The following is a 20943-nucleotide window of genomic DNA, read 5'->3' on the forward strand; positions in this document are numbered from 1 at the left end:
ATTCCACATCCCATTAAATCTTGGAGCAGCATCTTCCAGGATTCCCGGAATGGGCAGGGAAAGCTGTGTCCAGCAGTGTGGGTGTTCCCAAAAGTGTCCAGGAGATTCCTGAGCCAGCTCTTCTCGTGTCGCTGGCCACCAGAGGCTGCTGCAGAACGGCAGATGGAATTCCAGCTGGGGATTCCAGCTGGATCCTCGGCGTAAATCACACAGTTCTGACATGATTATATTCCTGTTCAGTGAATTTGAAGCAGAAATTAACCCTGACTTCCGCATACATTTATTTCGTTATACAATAATGTTATTTTTTCTGTGCCAATATAATTGTGGGGACTGCAGGCTGGTTCAGCATCCCTGTTCCTGGAACTCTGTGTGAAGGAAGTTCTTACAGTAAAAATTGACTTTTCTGCTGTGAACAGTACTTGAAACTCTGTTAAACATGTAAACTTGTATTTTCTTAGGAATTTGTAAAAATCCCCTTCCTTGATTATGTGTTTATTTTTAATTAGCTCAGTAAGCACCTGGACATTATGGTGGAAATTAGCTTGAGAATTACACATATAACAATTCTTAAATGGTTCAGGATGTATTAGAAGCAGTGAAATCAAGAAGTTTGGCTAAAATCTATGGGGAAAAATCACTTGAAATAATATACTCAGGAGAGTAAATGGTTGGAATCGTGTGGCATATTTGTAATAATGGAACATCACACAGAAATGGGTGTTATTCTTTTCAGGAAATATTCTGTGGCAAAAACACATCATAATTTCTGGCACAGCTTCAAGCACTTTCATTATTTATTTGCAATGTCGTCACACTCTAGTCACCTTTATTTTGTAACTTAATTTCTGTCAGACTGTAAACCCATCCTTAGGCGAGTTAAAATTCTGTTTCTGTGTGTAGGACTTGCACACCCAGTGCTGGTGAGTGAATTTCTGTGTTTGGAAAGCAATAGGAAACACTCTCTGATTAAGCACAGTTTTTCCATGTTCTCCCTGACAGAAATGAAAGCTGTAATTTTTCTAAATATCAGTTACAGCCAATCAGTTACTGCGGGTATGTAAAACAAGCAGGATAATGTCTGAGGAATTTATTTATTCTGTCAAAGCTCTGGTGTTACACTGAGTGAAGGTGCAAGTCAAAGAAATGCTCACAAAACCTTTAATCATAATCACATCATCATTTGTGATGCACAGCAAAAAATAAAAAAAGGGGGTTGGGGGGGAAGGAAATATTTAAAGATATTTTATCCAAGAGTTTAGACAGAAAATATTCAGACGGAGCTTTAGGAAAGCAAGATACGAGGAGTAATTTCTCTATAACTAAAATATAGCTGCTCAGTCTCTTTTAGGTTGTTCTGGGGCTTAGAACCAAGTGCTTGACAGGATTTGGGGAAAAAATACTATTTTCTTTGTGTCCTGCTCTGCCACTGGTGCTGCAGGGCTGACACTCAGCTGTGAAATTGAGAACAGGTCATTATTTCTGGGGGTGGAAATCCAGAGGAAGGTGTTGGGAACAGGAGCACTTCTCTGGTTCCTCCTGCAGGTAGAACAGTGGGATGTGGAAAAGAGGAGTCTCTCCTTGGATAGAGAACTGTTTATGGGTAGTTTGCTCTCAATTTGTGGTTTGTGGGTTTTGAAGAGCTGGGCTGGAGCACAGAGACATCCTGTTCCAGGGCAGGAGAGCTTCGTCCTGCCTTCAGCGCTCACGCAGGAAATGTATTCCAGCTCCCAGATACAGCAGAGATGGGGGTGAGGGGCGTGGGTTTGCTTAGGACCTTTTTATTTACGAATCTGGTCTCTTCCTCTTGGAAATTCCAGGGCAAGAATCACTAGTGCCTTATTTCCAGTCGAATTGAAACCAGTTTCTTGTGGTTTCATTTATGGCGTAAAAGACGACTTCAGCTCCCTGAAATTTAAGCTGCACAAAGTGAGCAAAAAGTGCCAGAATCTGTGTTTGTGGCTGTTCCCAAAGACATGGCAAACATCTAATATCAAACCTCCCAAAGCAGAATTAGTTATCTCCAGAAAGAGTGAGTGTGGAGCAGTTGTTTCAGGGTGTCACCACGTGGCTGCTAATAGGAGTACATCATCCCTTGGCTGAAGCTATGAGCTGTTTGGGCAGATATGCCACTGAGAAATCTGTAAATATGTATTTTTTTAACTGTTAGTTTAGCCTTGATATTGAGTGTTAGTGATGGACTAAAGGGCTTTTTCCAGCAGAGGATCTCAGCACGTTGGGAAACCTGCAGATGAATGTGTGCACTCCATGCTTCAGGATGTAGGAAGACCACTACAGACCCTGCTACAGAGACAAATTAACCTTAATTAATCTTCAAAGGAGCGTGCTCTCAACTCTAGGACGGTGTCAAGTAGTCAGGCCAGGCTGGAACAGAAGGAGCAGCAGAACTTAGTTCTCAAAGAGGAAACAGTTAATTTCCGTGTTTTGAAGTAGGAGACTGCTTGAATAAAAATGTTTTTGGAAGAACGTTTGTGTGTTTTCACGTGGGGTGATCTGTCTTTCTCACCTTCTTGCCCTTGCCCGCAGGAAATCCATCTTGCTTTCCTGAAATGGCTGGAGGGAAACGTGGATGCTGAGGGATTAAGGGCATCCAGCAAGGTGTCCCTGAAATTTGTTTCATCCTGGGAGTCCCGAATGGAGGTGACTCCATCCCTGGTGCCGGTGGTCACCGAGATGGGGACTTTCTCCTCGGAACATTTCAGCATGAAGACCTACCAGCAGCATCTGCAAACCAAGAAACTGGGAAAGATCCTTCTTTTCACTGAGGTGACCACAACCACCATGAATCTTCTGGATGGGTAAGATGGGGATCCAGGGTTAACTTCCTGATTGGGAATTCATAATTATGGTAACACACAGTGTTCAACAAGAAACTGGACACAAAGTAGAGAATTTTATGTTCAGAGGGTGTTAATTGATAATATATAAAATGCTGGGCCATAAAGGGTGGGGAAAGCTGAGTGGGACAACTTTTTGCTTGGTGGAGGAGTTTAATCTTTATTCCTCTGAACATCACCGTAAGAAACAATAAATATTCATATTTAAGAGATTAAATACATTCTCTAGGGCAAGTTATTCTCTAAGCCTTTCACTTGAGCTGAGTGATACCAAGCAGGTTGTGCCCCTAATTTTAACATTCCTGTTTTCTCTCATTTCTTTTGCTGAATATTTCCCTAAAATTCTCTTTAGTGCTTGGTTTGGGTTTTTAAAACGTGGATTAGGGTTCTGGTGGAGGTTCTGTCATCATCACACAGATGACCCTTGTGAATGAGCTGTGGGATACCTTAGAGAAGGTTGTTCATTAGAGTTTAAATGGGACTAAGTGATAGGAAAATCACAGTTACTAAATCTCAGCTTGGGAGTCTGTGTACAAAGGCTGTACTGTTGTGTTTGGTGGAAATTTGATGGAAAAAAACTCTGTTGGGGAAGTTGTTGCTCTTCAGGGTAGAAACTCCAAGCCTGCAGCCGTAAATTCTTGTGACAGCTAGTTTTGAATATCAGGGTTAATTTATCTGCACAAATTGCAGATGAATTTTACAGGTGAAAAACAACATCAGGAATTTAATTTTGGATTTTTATCTTCAATTGAGATTAAATTGTCGTGACTGTTGTCATCATTGATGAGGTAACCAAGAACGGCTTCAGTTCTCAGCCTGAGAGCCTGAATTGCAATTAATGGGCAAATACAAATTTCAATTCTGAACCATTCCCTGTGTGTTCAAACATCCCACACATTAAAATAAAGTTGCTGTCAAATTTTGCCAATCCTCTCCCCTAGATTTACATCCTGCAGCTGGTTTTGCAGAGACAGAGACTTGCCAGTTTGATAAGAGGCCATGAGGAGTCATTTTGTAGAAATACAGTTATTTGTAGCATTTGATTTTTAATTTCCAGTGCTCACAGCATGTTCAGCCCACAGGGTTGAAAAGAGGATGGTGAAGAAATTGGTGATAGTTGAATAAATCAAGAGGTTTCTTCCCTCACAGTTGGTTTTGATTCTCAGTAACTTTGTTCCAACATCTCAGTAAAACAAAAGAGTTTCATTCTGAGTGTTGTGATTTGATTTGGATCAAGCTAAAGAGAATCTGACCAATTTATGAATGATTAATTATCAAGGCAAGGAAGATAACAAGTGGTCTTGCTTTTCATATAAATTTAAAGGTTGTTTTTTTATATTAAGTAATCCAGATAGAATTAAGTGCTCATAGATACAGGTCTTCAAGATTTCCCCCATCATGATGAGGTTAAATAGTTAATTTTCAGGTAAGTTATAGACTATAACTCCTAATTTTACATATTTTATGCTAGGAAGTGGTCCTAGGCAGATAATAATTTGAATTATTAATTTATTAATAATCTATCTTAAATTTATCTTACGAAAAGACCTTTGTTTTATTAAGTTAGAATAGCTTTCTTAAGTATTAAGATAATATTCTTAAGTTTCCTTAAGTATTATGGTTGATGGTATAAATACTCTGTTGTCATGGTTAGTGGAATAATGTAATCCCTGTGATTTGCAGTTCAGTGAAGAACCTTGCGATTTCAATGATAACATTTCATAAATCTCTAGAAATTAATGCAAAAATCAGGTAGTTTTTATTGAGGGAAGAAGTTGTCAGGTTTCTAAGGCGCTTCCGAAGGAACCAATATGAATTTGTTAGGATATGTGTGTGGTGCTTGTGTCTAATTGCCAATCCTGAATGAATTGGAAAAATAATTTTCTCAGGAAAAATAATTTTCTTCGCTTGAAGAAAAAATAGTTACTTATTGATGTTTTAGTATTCCCAGAAAAACATTGCAACATGGTCTTTATATAAATCAGGCATTGCATGAGGGACTCTGTTAGGGGCTCCCAAATTTGACTCTCTCGAATTTTACCAAGTTTTGATGGTTACTAATATATAGGCACCTCAAGAACTTAAGGAATGGGATTTGTAACAAATTGTTTAATTAGTAGATTATCCAAAAAAAATCAGCATTTAACTCCTGTGACTTCAGATTTTTCTCGTACCTCTCCCACCAACTGGATGCCAAACTTTCGTCTCCCTTTTCCACCTCCCAAAAACTTCCGTACACCCCAAAAATGAAGAGCTGGAAGTGGGGGGAAAAGGGGGCTGGAATTAATTTAATGGCTGAGCAACCTCACAGTAGAGAAACAGCCGGAGCCTAATAGGGGCCTTTGTCTGCATTTCCACCCTGGCTGGGAACGTGCCAGTCAAAAGTCAGGCAGGAGGAACAGGTGGGAACTATTAGACCTGTCATAAAGTTTGAAAAATTGATTCTGGAGGCTGAGGGAATAGATTGGACTTGACAGTGTTGTCCTAAAGATTCGAAGGGAAAGTTGCGTCGTTTCATTTGGGATCCCTTGATTGTTCATTAGCTCTCCAGATGGTGGCTGGGGCGTTTGGTGGTCACTGTACTGTCCCTGGCCTGCATCTGTGTGTCCTGAGGTCACAGCAAAGTGGGAATTCACCTGTAGGTACCCAAAATTTAATGGCGTTAGCCTCATTGTCAAGTAAAAATTCCTTGAAATGTCATATGTTGTTTTAAATGATCAATATTCCTTCTGTGATTTCATGTTAAAAGTCCTTTCAGGCTGTTTTTTATAGCACTGCAGCTTTTATTTCTCCAACTGAAATTTCAGATCCTCCCCAAGCATTGTTTTCCTCTCCAGAAGGAAATTCTTTCTGTGAGTTTCAGAAACCTTTTCTTCCCAGATGTTTATCCTAATGCCACCTGACCAGGTTAACCCTGCCAGAAACGCTTCCACTTTCTGTGGCTCCTCAGAGCATCCCTGGGAGTGCAGGCTTTAAAATGAAACCATTGTTTTTGAGGCTGCATCTGGTGTAGTGGTCCAAGTGTTACATTACAGAGACTCACACTCATAAGGCTTGAGATTAACAAAGATTCTATTTCTAGTGTTTCTGCACACCCTAATTGGCTGGAGTGGTTTCACGAGCATTTCATCAAAATTAAATTAATGAGATAGAAATTTCAGTTTTATTCTTTATCTTAGATCCTGTTTCAATATTTTAGTTGGCAGAAAAATTGATATACGCATGACAAAGCCAGCATGGGATATATTCTGCATGAAATGCCATCGTGAATCTCTTCACCCCAGTATTTAAGAAGCACAAAGTGCCATTGTTAGGAAAAGTTTGACACAAGAGTGGTGAATTTTAGTGGAAGTGAAATGTGGGCTGAGATTTCTTTCCTAACTGCTGAACAGGATATTTAAATAAAATGTCAATTGAGAATAAACAATTTCCAAACAGCTAAAAGCTTTGCAGAAGAAAATCTTTTCCATTGTTGGTGCCCTTTTTACTTTTCCGGATTCATATTGCTGAATTTTGAAAAACTGAACTGCAGCTCTGATTTTGGGAAGTGGGCGTGAAGACTCATTTTATTTGGAAACTCTTGGTTTAGTTGAATTGAAGTATGAATGATGCAGGTCTGAGTTAAGGAAAACCAGCGTGTAATTGGAGGAGATGGGAATGGCACTTCAGGGGCAAACAAGCTCAGGTTGCCAAACTGTGGTAGGGGCTGGGGGATTTTAATTTGGTTTTCAGGTCCTTGTGATGTTTTACTCTGTGTTTAGTTACTCTTTGCACCTTGGTGATCCCCCTTATTCTCCATTGAAACTGTATTTTTGAAAAACTGAATGATTGGGATGAGCTTTAAGACCCCTTCCCACCCAAACCATTCCATGGTTCCATTATCATCTTTGTATTTTAGCATGGTGACATTCTCCCAGCGCATTATTAACCTGCTAAAAATTAGTATTTTATCACCAACATGAAGAGTTTGTATAAATTAACCCCTTCCACCGTCCTCCCTTAGGAATTTTGGTTGAGGAGTTGGAGAATACCATGGCATTCAGGAAGGATTCTTCCTTGCAGGAAAGGTGCCTTTCTCTCATGAAATAGGAAATTTAAATAGGAAATTAATAAAACCATGTGCTGTTCCCATAGGTTAGAGGAATTTAAACACTCTACATCTTTAATACTCAATCTTTTCCGCAGCTATATAACCCAAAAATTTGTTGTCAGTTTGGATATGGAGATCACAATAGTTCATATTGCCTTTAAAAACTCAGATTCCTTGATTTTGTTAAACTGTAGGATGGGATAGGAATTCATTGCTTGTTTAATGTCTTAATTACAATCCAACGTTTGATACTAAGAGCAACAGACCTGCTCTTTACATTTATATCATATATTATAAATGTCATATTCCTTCATTATTTACATCACTTGTACTACTAACTTTTAAGCTTCAATTTCTTAATTTATTTACATGGTTGAAAGAGTTTTTATCCTCAAAACAGAAGAAGTTGGTGCATTAAATAGCTGCTTCTGTGCTTTTCTTCCTTAAGGGTGTTTTGTTATATTCAGTATTTCGTGCCTTCCTGTGGTGCTAAAGACAAGCTCAAATAACAGAGTAAGGTTTGTTTCCATTAAATCAAATCAAATTAAGTTCAACAGTAAGGTTTTTTTGGTTTTTTTTTTTTGCTAATTTAGTTTTAAATGTATAACATTTCATACTTTATTCATTTATGGGCAGTGATTTGCACCAGCTAGTGCTGGAGAAAGCTCAACCTGATAACAAAAGATCACGCAGGAATTTTGGTGACACAGCCAAGGGTCAGTTCCCCCTCTGGCTGTGGGAAGGGAGGAATTCGGAATGTTTTGGCACTGGTTTGGTCCTGTGCCATTCCCAGACTCTTCCATCCATACCATTTTCCATGACAATAGGTTCCTCTATTGGGATTTGGCGTCTCCTTTGCGTCACTTCTCCCTGATTTTCTTTCCACCTGTTGTGCACCATTCCTGAGGGCACCGAACAATCAGCTCCCTCTTTTCCTGTCACGCACCTTGTGTGCCTGATTTTCCATGGAATTGAAGGCAAAATGCGCCTTTCTTTCTTTTTTTCTTTCTTTTTTCTTTCTTCTTTCTTTCTTTCTTTCTTTCTTTCTTTCTTTCTTTCTTTCTTTCTTTCTTTCTTTCTTTCTTTCTTTCTTTCTTTCTTTCTTTTTCCTTCTTTCTTTCTCTTTTTCTTTCTTTCTTTTTCTTTCTTTTTCTTTCTTTCTTTCTTTTTCTTTCTTTTTCTTTCTTTCTTTCTCTTTCTTTTTTTTCTTTCTTTCTTTCTTTCTCTTTCTTTTTCTTTCTTTCTTTCTTTCTTTCTTTCTTTCTTTCTTTCTTTCTTTCTTTCTCTTTCCTTCTTTCTTTCTTTCTCTCTCTCTTTCTTTCTTTTTCTTTCTCTTTCTTTCTTTCTTTCTTTCTTTCTTTCTTTCTTTCTTTCTTTCTCTTTCCTTCTTTCTTTCTTTCTCTCTCTCTTTCTTTTTCTTTCTTTCTCTTTCTTTCTTTCTTTCTTTCTTTCTTTCTTTCTTTCTTTCTTTCTCTTTCTTTCTTTCTTTCTCTTTCTTTCTTTCTCTTTCTTTCTTTCTCTTTCTTTCTTTCTTTCTTTCTTTCTTTCTTTTAAATTGTGTAAAATTAGTGGATTTTCTTCTTCTTAACGGCGTGGGCCCCCCGCTTGCAGTGCAGAGGGAGGTTTGGCATTCCCAATGGGAATTAAGTCATGAAAAAAAGAGAAAAGATAGCAGTCCTGCAGAGCAATTAACCCGTGTTGAACTGTGCTGGGAGATTGGATTTCCCTGCTGTGGAAGTTCCTGAGCAATCCCCATTGCCAGAGGGACACAGACACAGCCTGGGAGCACCCTTAAATCCGAGGGGAATCGTTCCTGAATGTGAGGGAATCATTTCTAAATCTGAGGGGAATTGTTCCTTAAATCTGATGGGGAATTGTTCCTTAAATCTGAGGGGAATTGTTCCTTAAATCTGATGGGGAATTGTTCCTTAAATCCAAGGGCAATCATTCCTAAATCCGAGGGGAATCGTTCCTGAATGTGAGGGAATAATTTCTAAATCCGAGGGGAATTGTTCCTTAAATCTGAGGGGAATTGTTCCTAAATCTGATGGGGAATTGTTCCTTAAATCCGAAGGGAATCATTCCTGAATCTGAGGGGAATTGTTCCTAAATCTGATGGGAATTGTTCTTTAAATCCAAGGGGAATAATTCCTAAATCTGAGGGGAATTGTTCCTTAAATCCAAGGGGATTCATTCCTAAGTCTGATGGGAATTGTTCCTTAAATCCGAGGGAAATAATTCCTAAATCTGAGGGGAATTGTTCCTTAAATCCGAGGGGAATTGTTCCTTAAATCCAAGGGGAATAATTCCTAAATCTGAGGGGAATTGTTCCTTAAATCCAAGGGCAATAATTCCTAAATCTGAGGGGAATTTGAGGGGAATTGTTCCTTAAATCTGAGGGGAATAATCCCTAAATCTGAGGGGAATTTGAGGGGAATTATTCCTAAATCAGAGGGGAATTGTTCCTTAAATCTGAGGGGAATAATTCCTAAATCTGATGGGAATCATCCCTTGAATCTGAGAGCAAACCCTGGAAGGCAGCACAGTTAAAACAGGAGTGAAGGAATGATCATGGCAGCCTTTCAGTCACATTTTGCTGGTTTGTTTTACACGGTGCTCTTTTCATGCCCGCATTTTATAACATTTTGTATAAACATTTGGTAATAAAGTGAAAAAATTGAATGCTGAAGTTTCAAATCATCGCAGCTTTTTGAAGAGGAGGATTAGCATGAAGCATTTGATACATGTAGCAGAATGCAATATGCCATAATAAATGTGATGTCTTGTTATAAGTAATACTAAATGCAATATATTATGTGTATATTATTGCTGTTGGTTTGCTCATTCCATGGCTGTCAATTTTGCTCTTGAACTGTAACTTTTATTTAGGAAAAGTAAATGCTGCCTAAGCTTAAACTGCCCAGAAGTACTCAGGGATTAATATTTGCATTTCATTGAGAAAGTTATGCTTGTGTTCATCAAATAGACAGTTTTGTCTTTTTCATTAGCTCAGATCAGAATATAGTCTTAAATAAAGTCATGTGCTTTTAAAAATAATTTTAAAACCTCAAAACCAAGCATAAATCAGTCTAGGACATTGTATGGACTTAAGAAGGAGAGGGCAAAGCATAGAAAAACAAGTAATGTTATTAACCACAGAATCCTGGAATGGTTTGTTTTGGAAGGGACCTTAAATCCCATCCAGTGCCAGCCCTGCCATGGCAGGGACACCTCCCACTGTCCCAGGCTGCTCCCAGCCCCAGTGTCCAACCTGGAACTGAACATTCCAGGGATCCAGGGGCAGCCACAGCAAATCTGGGAATTCCATCCTGTGCCAGGGCTTGCCCACTAATTATATGATCAGATGAATCCACTTCCCCACTCCCTAATTAACCTTATGGAGTAACTTGAACCTTGGACAGATCCTGGATTTGCATTTTTCCCCCAAACGCCTTCATTAGAATTGTTCTAATCATCAGACAAATAAAGGAATTTATTGACAGTGTTGCAGATGAAACAGAATAATAGTTAATGATCACCTAAGTGATTTGATAATGTATTTCATTAACAGATTGCTGCCACATTATGGACAGAAGCTTTTGGAGAGGGAATTTTAGCAAGTGATGGAGTGACAGGACAAGGGAGGATGGCCTTAAGCTGGAGGAGGGCAGGGATGGATGGGATTTTGGAAAGGAATTGTTCCCTGGGAGGGTGGGCAGGGCTGGGATGGAATTCCCAGATTTGCTGTGGCTGCCCCTGGATCCCTGGAATGTTCAGTGCCAGGTTGGACACTGGGGCTGGAGCAGCCTGGGACAGTGGAAGGTGTCCCTGCCATGGCAGGGCTGGCACTGGATGGGATTTAAGGTCCTTCCAACCCAAACCATTGTGGGATTCTGTGAAAGATCCAAAAGCTGAACTACAACCAAATACAGTTGCACAAAGTCAGAACGATTCCCTGGAGGTTCCAGTGAAAAGAACATGATTAAAGTTGTTAGAAACTCAAAACTTAGATAACAGTTTTCTGTTTTGCACATCTCAGTCTCTTTGCCCTGGTTAGAAAAAAAGAAAAATTTGGATTTCCTGTGGAAGCAAAGTAGCAGCTGGGAAAGAAAGCATGGCTGCCTGGGGAAGTTCACACAGCACCTGTTCTGGTGTGGTTAAGAATAAATACACTGACTTTTGTTTATTCTTACGCTGTCAGTCAGAAGAGAGTGATTTAATTTCAGAATTAATTTAAAGTGCTTGTTTCCAGAGCAAAAAACTTTGAAAGCTTGTGTAATTTCTGACTTTAGCAGTAAACTTAGAAAATCCCACAGAATTTGAATTCTTTCTCTAAATCCCACTGGCCTAATTTATTTTCACTCATAGTCCTAGTTAAAATATTTTCAGAATCTGTTTGTATTCAAACGAGGGTTTGCATTTATCACACCTCATATCATTTAGCCTGAAATGTCACAGCCTGGAGAATGGTGTGTAAAAAAAAGTGAGGTTCCCCCACTGCAGCTTTGTGATCCCCAGGGTTGCTATAAAATCCTGTACCTCATGCTGCTCTCTAGAAATTTACTGGCATTGTTCTTGTTGAACTGTTAAAAGCAGATGAATGTCCAGAGTTTTTTTGTAAACTTGAACTGACACTATTTTTACACTGTTTTTACTGATGATATTATCTTACATCAAAAAAAAAAAAAAAAAAAAAAAAGAAAAAACCCAGAAGTGTTTTACAGGGTTTTTCTGCAAACACAAAGCTCTTTTGGCTTGTTGCATTAATGAGTTGTAGGATGCAGCTCTGAAGTGTCCCATGGACATTTTTAATTGGATTTATGTTCAAATGGATCATCAGGCTGCCCATGAACTGAGGAAGATGAAGAGTGAATGCTGGACAAGGAATAAAAGTAGGAAGAGGGAGCTGAGACACAAGAAATAAAAACTCAGGGGAGTCAAATTTTTCCTGATGATTCTTAAGCAAATACTCCAAGCTTAATGTAAAAAAATAGGATAAAGGGAGATTGCAGTATTAATTTGGGAACAATTATTGTTAAAGCACTTATCAAACAATTAGTGATCAAAAGCCCAAGACTCCCGTGTTCAATTGGCAGATTGTCAAGTGAAATATAATTAGCTCAGTGTTGAGGTTGGATTTTTCTGAAGTTAAAGACTGGTGGGAATTTCAGTTAAGCACACGGTGGTTCCATTCCTAATTGTTTTGTTTTAGTTGGGATGTGTGGAGTGTGAGGAAAGGGGAGCACCTTTCTTTTGTTGACACTAAATGATAACTTTGCTTGTGATCGTAACTAAATCTGCAAATGCTGATGTCCTGCTCTGCTGGTTTATTTTAAATCATCCCTTCAGTCTTTCCTACAGTTGTAATAATATTTCACTACCTAATCTGGATCCCACAGATTACTGATTACTTATATTTCCTGCTTTTAAAAATACAGTTTACAACATATGACCTTGTACTTTCTGGATAAAAAGAAAAATCAATAAATTGCATCTGTTAAATGAAAATAGAAAAACCTCAGAGTTCAGATGATCTTGAAGGCCCCTTCCAACCCAAGCCATTCCATGATTCTATGATTTTATGATTTATTAGCAACAGATAATGTATAAACTCTGTATGGAGAGCGGTGCCAGATGTGAGAGATAAAAGGAATTGCTGGTGGCCACCTGCCTTAATGCACATTTCAGCTCTGCTGTGGTGGTTGATGTCATGAAGAATTCATGGGATACAGAATCATTTAAAGTCAGCAGACCGTGGCAGGTTAGCAAGGAGTGATGCTTGTGGAATGTTGAAGTATCCATCCGTTGGAAAAACAGAGCAGTCTCCTTTTGCCAAGGTTTTGAAGAGCAGCTGTGAGTGGATATTTGGGGTTTTCTTGTGGTAGGGAAGCACCAGAGAGCTTTCAGTGTGAAGGTGTTGGAAATTCAGGGCAGAGCTGGGACTGCAGTTGGTTTGCCTGCCTTTTTTAAAATCTTAATATTTCTGTCTTTATATCAGCATGGTGCTGCCACTCAGTTTGGACTTAGAATCGTAGAATTACAGAATTATAAAATTATGGAATGGTTTGGGTTAGAAGTGAGCCCATCCAGTGCCACTCCTGCCATGGGCAGGGACACCTTCCACTGTCCCAGGCTGCTCCAACCTGGCCTTGGACACTTCCAGGGATGGGGCAAATTTGTTTTTAAATTTCTATTCTAAACAAGGTTTGCAAATCAGTGTTTAGCTCTTGGGGACAACAAAAAATAATTGTTCTGTTTGTATTATATTTGTTTCTCTTCCCAGTATTTTCCTCACACATTTCCAGTTTTTTCTGCTATCAGTAATTTTTATTTCCTTTGTTGTTGTTGTTTTTATTAAATTTTAGTTTTTATTTGCTTGATTTCATGTTTGAGATGGATAAAGTATAACTTCTTGTTGCTGCAGCTTACTTAATTAATGCCAGTTATTAAAACTAGAAATTGCAGAACTTAAGCCTTTCCATTAAAAAAAAAGTCTTATTGAAATAATCCTCATAGTGACTTCCTGATAGGTAAAACCCAATAAATTAGAAGATACCGATCTTATTTCAATTAGAAACTCAAATCTTGGCTTACTTTATATGAAAAAAAACCATGTTTTTCAGCTATGGGTTTCAGCAGTTTAGGGTTTTTTTCCCCTTGTGTTTTATACAGAAACAGGAGTAGGCAAGAAGAGGTACAGAAATGCCTTTTTGGGGTGTCTGTCTGCAAGAAGAGCTGTAAAACATTGTACATAGTGCTGATTGACTCACCAGAAAGCAGGGAGTAACAGGAGCAGAGAAACAATTCACTCTGAAGAGTATTAGTCCAGTTTTGGGGAGGAGGATGGAAGGAAGATGGAAGTATATGGGAGAAAAATGGGAATTTTCTTATTTTCCAGAGTCCACATCTGTCACTAAGCAGATCCTGTTCCATTCAGGATGTCTGCAGGTCATCATCAGCTCCTGGCTGGAGCTGAGAGGCTCTTCCACACTCCTCTGGTTTTTATTCCAATGTGGCAAGGACAGGGAATGTTTGGTAGGAGTGTTTGGGAGCGCAGATAATTGGATTATTGGGATCCTACCAAATATCCTGTTGTTTATCTAATGCACTGTGTGGAGGTTTTGGCATTCAGTGGTCATCAGAACAGATAAAAATTATTCACTGATAAATTGTTCTTCACTGGGAATTTGGGATAGAAACTGCAGCCCTTTCCCTGTGAGGAAAAAGGGAATATTCTCCAGTTGGCTGGGGCTGTAACAGGGGCTGTTGATGACAACAGAATTATATTGGTTTGGAGGGAAAATGGGAATTTGATGTGAGACCTGAGCTTAATAAACTGGTGTGTGCCAACAGCAGAGGTTAAGAGGGGTGAAAATGTTCAGTTTTGATGCTTTGCCAAGCTCAGCAGGGAAATATTGTGAGCATGAACCAAGTGAGATGGAATGTGTGGGATTTGGAACCCAAAATCCCAGCAAGTGACAATTCCTAAGGGCTGGAGTGTAGATAAGTTCTTTCCTTCCTTCCTTCCTTCCTTCCTTCCTTCCTTCCTTCCTTCCTTCCTTCCTTCCTTCCTTCCTTCCTTCCTTCCTTCCTTCCTTCCTTCCTTCCTTCCTTCCTTCCTTCCTTCCTTCCTTCCTTCCTTCCTTCCCTCCCTCCTTCCTTCCTTCCTTCCTTCCTTCCTTCCTTCCTTCCTTCCTTCCTTCCTTCCCTCCTTCCCTCCCTCCCTCCTTCCCTCCTTCCTTCCCTCCCTCCTTCCTTCCTTCCTTCCTTCCTTCCTTCCTTCCTTCCTTCCTTCCTTCCTTCCTTCCTTCCTTCCTTCCTTCCCTCCTTCCCTCCTTCCTTCCTTCCTTCCTTCCCTCCTTCCCTCTCTCCCTCCTTCCCTCCTTCCTTCCCTCCCTCCTTCCTTCCTTCCTTCCTTCCTTCCTTCCTTCCTTCCTTCCTTCCTTCCTTCCTTCCCTCCTTCCCTCCTTCCTTCCTTCCTTCCTTCCCTCCTTCCCTCTCTCCCTCCTTCCCTCCTTCCTTCCTTCCTTCCTTCCTTCCTTCCTTCCTTCCCTCCTTCCTTCCCTCCCTCCTTCCTTCCTTCCTTCCTTCCTTCCTTCCTTCCTTCCTTCCTTCCTCTCTCTCCCTATTCCCCTGTTTTATATCACATCTCTCTTCCCAGATTTGCCACATGCAGTTTAGCCATGGTTCATACACTGTGGTAACCCAAGATTTTCCAACATTTTGGACGTAAATTTTCCTTTTATTTAACTGTTCTCTAACTCATGTCAGGAAGGCTTTCTACCAACAGAGTGGTTATAGCTTTTTTTATTAAAATCCTCATTCTTCCAGTGTTTTAAACATGCATTTCATCCAGTTCTTTACAAAAACTACCTTCAAATAGTGTTAAAAAAGAAATGTGAACATGGGGGTTGCATTCACTGGATCCAGAACTAAGTTCTCTTCATTACTTGGTTACATCTGTATTTATCTAACATTCAGCAGAACCTTCTTGGTAACAGGAATTTTTTTTTACAATGATGGTTACTATACAAGGAAAGACTAAGCTGAATTTAGATTACAAAGGATTAAATCAGAGATGAGTAAAATATTTAAAAAAATAACACCAAGAGTCTAACTGTGCTCTAATTCCTTTTGCATTTTTCTTGTGATGTGAGATGATTCAGATGAGTTTTTTATGCCTGTGTTTATCTGATCGATGCTGGCATGGGAGACTTCCCAGAGGAATTTGGTTGGAGATAAAACTGGGGTGTTTTTGGAGTGCTCCAGGCTCCCTGCTGCGGGCTGCACAGAGGAGATGCCAGGCAGTTTTGTGGAGCAGGCTGCTGGGAATGCTCATCCATCCTGGCTGGCTGTCACTTCCAGCACAGGGCTGGGGGACACAGCTGAGCAGCTCTCCAGCAAACCAGGGTGTTTCTTTCCTCTATTTAACAAAATGAAACACCAAACATTTTAAAAAATCAAGTTTTGGCCGTCTGTTTGAGCTTCGACCATGCAGTTATTAAAAAAGCTTCATTAAGGTTGTGTATTATGGAATATATATATATTTTTTTTAATCACAGATTAATTGTTTGTTTTTCAGTCTGGCATGTGCTCCAGTCTTTCTGAAGGTCTTCTTTTGCTGTGTGGTATTCAGGTCACCCAGGGAAGGTGCTGCAAGGCAGAAGGTTTTGCCTGCTCTGTGTTTGCAGTTTTATCTGTTCTGGTAAAGCTGAGGTGCCTCGTTCTGCTTTTCAGGTTCCCAAACAATTCACCATCTCTCCATCTCAGCTCCGTGGCTCATCCCCACCTCATTCCAAGAGGACTCTGATCCCTAGGTTTGGTTTTCCCTCAGCAGGTGATTACTGGGATGTGTGCACCAGTGTTCAGAGGGGTTTAGCTCTTCCCAGCACCGGTTCCGTTTACATTTTGGTTCTTTTTTTCCTGTGTGAACACATTGTGGAGGGTGGAAATGCTGCTGGTGTCTGCATTGCTGGCCAGTGGTCTCAGCTGGGTTTGGTTTCAGAAAATGGGAGCTGGTTTTTTGTCCACCCTGCCTTCACCCAGCCAGTTTTGGAGCCCCAACTGTGGGGCAGATGCTCTCACTGAGTTTGTGTTTCAAGCAGAACCAAGATACTCTCAGGGCACTTTATTTGCTTCTGCTCTGGGGTTGTCTCCTTCAGATTCAGCCACTCCATAATCATGGGTGTAGAACTGCTGGGATTTTGTCAAAATCTGCTGCCTGGAACCTGTTCCCTTAAATTTCCCTTTTCCTCTGGGCCGCTTCTCCTTTGCTAGAGCACAGTTGGTGAGTACGACCTGCAGTGGAATAGAAAATCTCTTCTGTTTTTTCACCAAATTTTATCACTCTCTGCAAGAAATTAGTATTAATTTCTGTTTTGCTCTTTGCTATATCTACATCCTTTATCTGATTATTCAGAGGTCCAGGCTGCTGTTTTTTGGTCTTGCACACCTTGTGTGAGTCCATGACAAGTGATCTGATCCCCTAAAAATAACAAAGGTCCTTGTCCTGTCCTTGCTTGGCATTTTTTGCTTTGTTTCTGAATTTAAAATCCCCTTGCCTTACCTATTCCCCCTTTTTCCCATCTAACTACAGATCATAGTTTGAAACCTTCTTTTTAAGCAGTTCTAAGTGGAAGTTGGCTTATAAATGAAGGCCAGAAATAGCATAAAGTACTTGGTATAATATTTTCTCTACAATATTCCTGCTGCTACTTCAAGACTCATTTGTTTGTGTTTACTTGGAATATTGATTCACAGAACTTTTAGTGGAGGGCTCTGTGCGGTTTTAAGGATTAAAAAAGGGGGTAGATTTTGGTACAGTAGTGGGGCTTAAATTTGCCTGTCATATTTATATACTTATAAAAATATTTTGTTACTAAATGTTTATTTCTAAAAAGTAAACATTTTCCAGGTTTGTTATTTCTGGCAATTTATAATTGTTTTAAACAGACTCAAAGGATTCAAGTCAAAACTACAGGCTCTAACTGAAAATATTATTTTCCTAATGTGGGAATTAAATAATCCAGCCTAAATTTTGCTGAGTAATTTCTTCTTTCTTCTCCATGTGCTTCATAACTTTGCTCCCAGAACAAAAATATATTTTCATTTTGTAGATATTGTGGCTTTGACAAATACACCTATCCAGAAGGGTTTAGAATGTACTTGGGTACATTCGGGTACATAAATATATTTGTAGTTGAGAGTTTTAAGAACTTAAACAGGTGAGGATTTCTGAAAGGAAGTATCAGCCTCTAGTCCTTTTAATGATAAAATTTAATCCTATGAAGTATTTTTGTAATGTTTTAAGGCATCCCTTTCACACATTTATAGGACTAAGTCGATTAAAATTTGGTACTCTGATTTCTTTGTTTGAGAAAATTAAAATGTACTTTTTTCTTCATCCTTTAGTTCCCATAACTCTCTACATCATTGTTTCAACAAGGTTTATGACAGGCAAAAATTGAAACTTTTTGTGGGAGCTCTTACCTGTTGTGTTGACAGAACACACTTTAAAGAATTACCAAAAAAACCATTTTCTTTCAGCACTGAGGAGGCTTTAAATGGTTAGACTTCATTTTCAGAAGTAGGTAAAAAAAACCCTAAAATTAATTTTGCTTCTTAGATCCTGAGGGAGATCACATGAGTTACCTGCTCCATGGGGGATTTTATGTTACTTGTTATAGGGTGCTGAATAAAAGCTGCAAAATAAGGCCCAGAATAAATGTCTGGGGGAGAAAAATAATTTCTTGAATGGTATCATGCTACAGAGATAGAGGGAAAGAGGGAGAAAGCCAGAGGTGAATCCTTTTATATTTGAATGTAAGGGACAGGGAGCATCGCAAAATTTTATTTATGTTGTGGTGGATCCTGCGGAAAACAAAAGTTTATGTGAATGTCAAGGGAATGACTCTGCAGAGGATGGTGAAAAATGGGTGACTGAGGTTTTTTTAGTAGGAATTGTTCTTTGTGGACCTTCAGTACTGTGGATTCTTCAAAATAGCACAGACAGGAATTTAAACTGGGTGATTTTTGATTTGTGAGGTAGGAGATTTTGATGATTTGCACTTAAGTGACTGCAAAGAGGACATGATACTGTTGATAAAAATGGAATATTTATGTCCCGAGTGAGAAGAAAGCCTTGGAAGCTCAGCCAGGAATACAAATTGCAGCCTTTGACCCAGGCCTCTCCTAATTGGAGTGGGTTTTCTGGTAACAGGTTCTAATTTAATTCCAGACCGGTGCCACAGAAAACTGCTGCTGCTGGAACTGCCTCTGCAGGAGCAATAAATGAAGCTTTCCTCAGGCATCCTGTGGGTGCCTTTGGTCATTCCCAGCATCTTTGTAAAGCACAGAACATTGTTAAGTCTGGTTTCATCAGCTTGAAAATTTCGGTCAGGAAATTATCCCCTAAATCCCTCAAATCAGGCAGGACAACACCATGAACATTCTCCTGAGGGAAAATGTGGCAGTGTCTTGGTTTGAAAGACAGGTGTTTGTTAAGGAAGGCAGGAGCCTTTCTTGAAATGGGAAATGTAAACCCCCTCCCTCCGAATTATTATAATTTTGAAATTAAGGGCCTTTTAGCTAAAGATATGGAAATAGCAATAACAGTTCTTTGCTAGGAAAACTAAAATTAAAAAAAACCAGTAATGCAGAAAACCAAAACATTGACGGAGTTAGAATACAACCTGACACTGTTGATCAGTCCAATTAAATGGTGGTTATAGTCGTTTTGGAATGATAGATGTGGTTCTGTTGAAGCAGTGGTCCTGGAGAAGGGTGGAGTTCTCCTCTGAAGGTCCAGCGATGATGTAGAAGGGTCTGGTTTTCCTCTGGGATCCAGTGGAAAACAGCTGCTTTGGTGTTCCAGATCTCGGATTTTAGGTAGGGAATGCTTGGCTCCTCCCCCTGGGTGGAGCATCTCCCAATGGGATGATGTCATTTTATCAGTCATGCAGTGGGACACAATGGCCCATTAACAGGAGATACCTCCTGGAGGAAGGATGGGTTGTGGAAAAGATAACATTGCCCCACCTGGTTTAACAGCTGGCCCATTAACAGGAGATATCTCCCACTGAGATAAAGATCACTGCCCCACCTGGTTTAACAGCTGGTTCATGAACAGGAGATATCTCCCACTGAGATAAAGATCACTGACCCACCTGGTTTAACAGCTGGTTCATGAACAGGAGATATCTCCCACTGAGATAAAGATCACTGCCCCACCTGGTTTAACAGCTGGTTCATGAACAGGAGATATCTCCCACTGAGATAAAGATCACTGCCCCACCTGGTTTAACAGCTGGTTCATGAACAGGAGATATCTCCCACTGAGATAAAGATCACTGCCCCACCTGGTTTAACAGCTGGTTCATGAACAGGAGATATCTCCCACTGAGATAAAGATCACTGCCCCACCTGGTTTAACAGCTGGTTCATGAACAGGAGATATCTCCCACTGAGATAAAGATCACTGCCCCACCTGGTTTAACAGCTGGTTCATGAACAGGAGATATCTCCCACTGAGATAAAGATCACTGCCCCACCTGGTTTAACAGCTGGTTCATGAACAGGAGATATCTCCCACTGAGATAAAGATCACTGACCCACCTGGTTTAACAGCTGGTTCATGAACAGGAGATATCTCCCACTGAGATAAAGATCACTGCCCCACCTGGTTTAACAGCTGGCCCATTAACAGTGGATATCCCCCAGAGTTACGAGGGATGGGTTGTGGAAGAGATAAGGAACACTGCTCCACCTGGTTTTTAACAGATGATGATAGGTTACATCCTGCATTGCAACCCAAGACTGACAGATCCACCAGGAAATTCTGTGGGCACTGAGAAATGGTGCCTGAAATGTTTCTTTTTTGTCATAATATCCCCTGAAATGTGCCCAAACAGCAGCATTGCCCGAATTAGGTGTAGAGTCAAGTGTGGCAAGTGGAGCAAGTGTCCCCCCCTGGAGACAACCATACACAGAGGGAGCTGCTGGACAATTAAACAGAAATCTCCAGAGCCCCACGTTTCAGAGCCCACAGTTGCTGACATCCCTTCTATTTGAGTTCCAGCCTCTGCCAAGCACTTCTGGCAGGATTGTGGAATCATGAAGTGTTTCAGCAGAGACTTGGGAAAGAATTCCTGCAGGGAAACAACATTTCCTTGCTGTGGTTTGGGGCTGCATGGCTGTAACCCTCTGTTCAAGGGCTGCTTGCTGAGAGAGGCTGCTTGGCTTGTTTTGGTAGGTGTGAGAAACAAACTTCACTCTTTAAAATTCTTAAAAGATTTAATAAAAAGTGATAATAAAAGGGATAATAGAGAATGCTGGTTGCATAGCATAAGTTAGAGGCACACAGCATTAGTTAGAGCACACAGTTAAGTATTACCATTTTTAATATTTTATTGCACTGGTCAAATACATATTTATAAAGATTATACATATTCAGACATTCTTTAGCTTGGTTCGATTCTTGATTTGTGTAGAAACTGT

General features: G+C 40.0%; 1 protein-coding gene across 1 annotated transcript in view; it reads left to right on the forward strand.

Moving 5' to 3' along the window:
- Window positions 1-20943, forward strand: part of HLCS (holocarboxylase synthetase) — a 111796-nt gene that overhangs the window by 32268 nt on the left and 58585 nt on the right. Inside the window, exon 6 of the mRNA XM_062515234.1 lies at window positions 2548-2819. Within this exon, the coding sequence (XP_062371218.1) occupies window positions 2548-2819 (272 nt within the window). The remainder of the gene's footprint in view (window positions 1-2547; window positions 2820-20943) is intronic.

This window comes from Cinclus cinclus, chromosome 2, assembly GCF_963662255.1.
Source record: "Cinclus cinclus chromosome 2, bCinCin1.1, whole genome shotgun sequence".
NCBI lineage: Eukaryota > Metazoa > Chordata > Aves > Passeriformes > Cinclidae > Cinclus > Cinclus cinclus.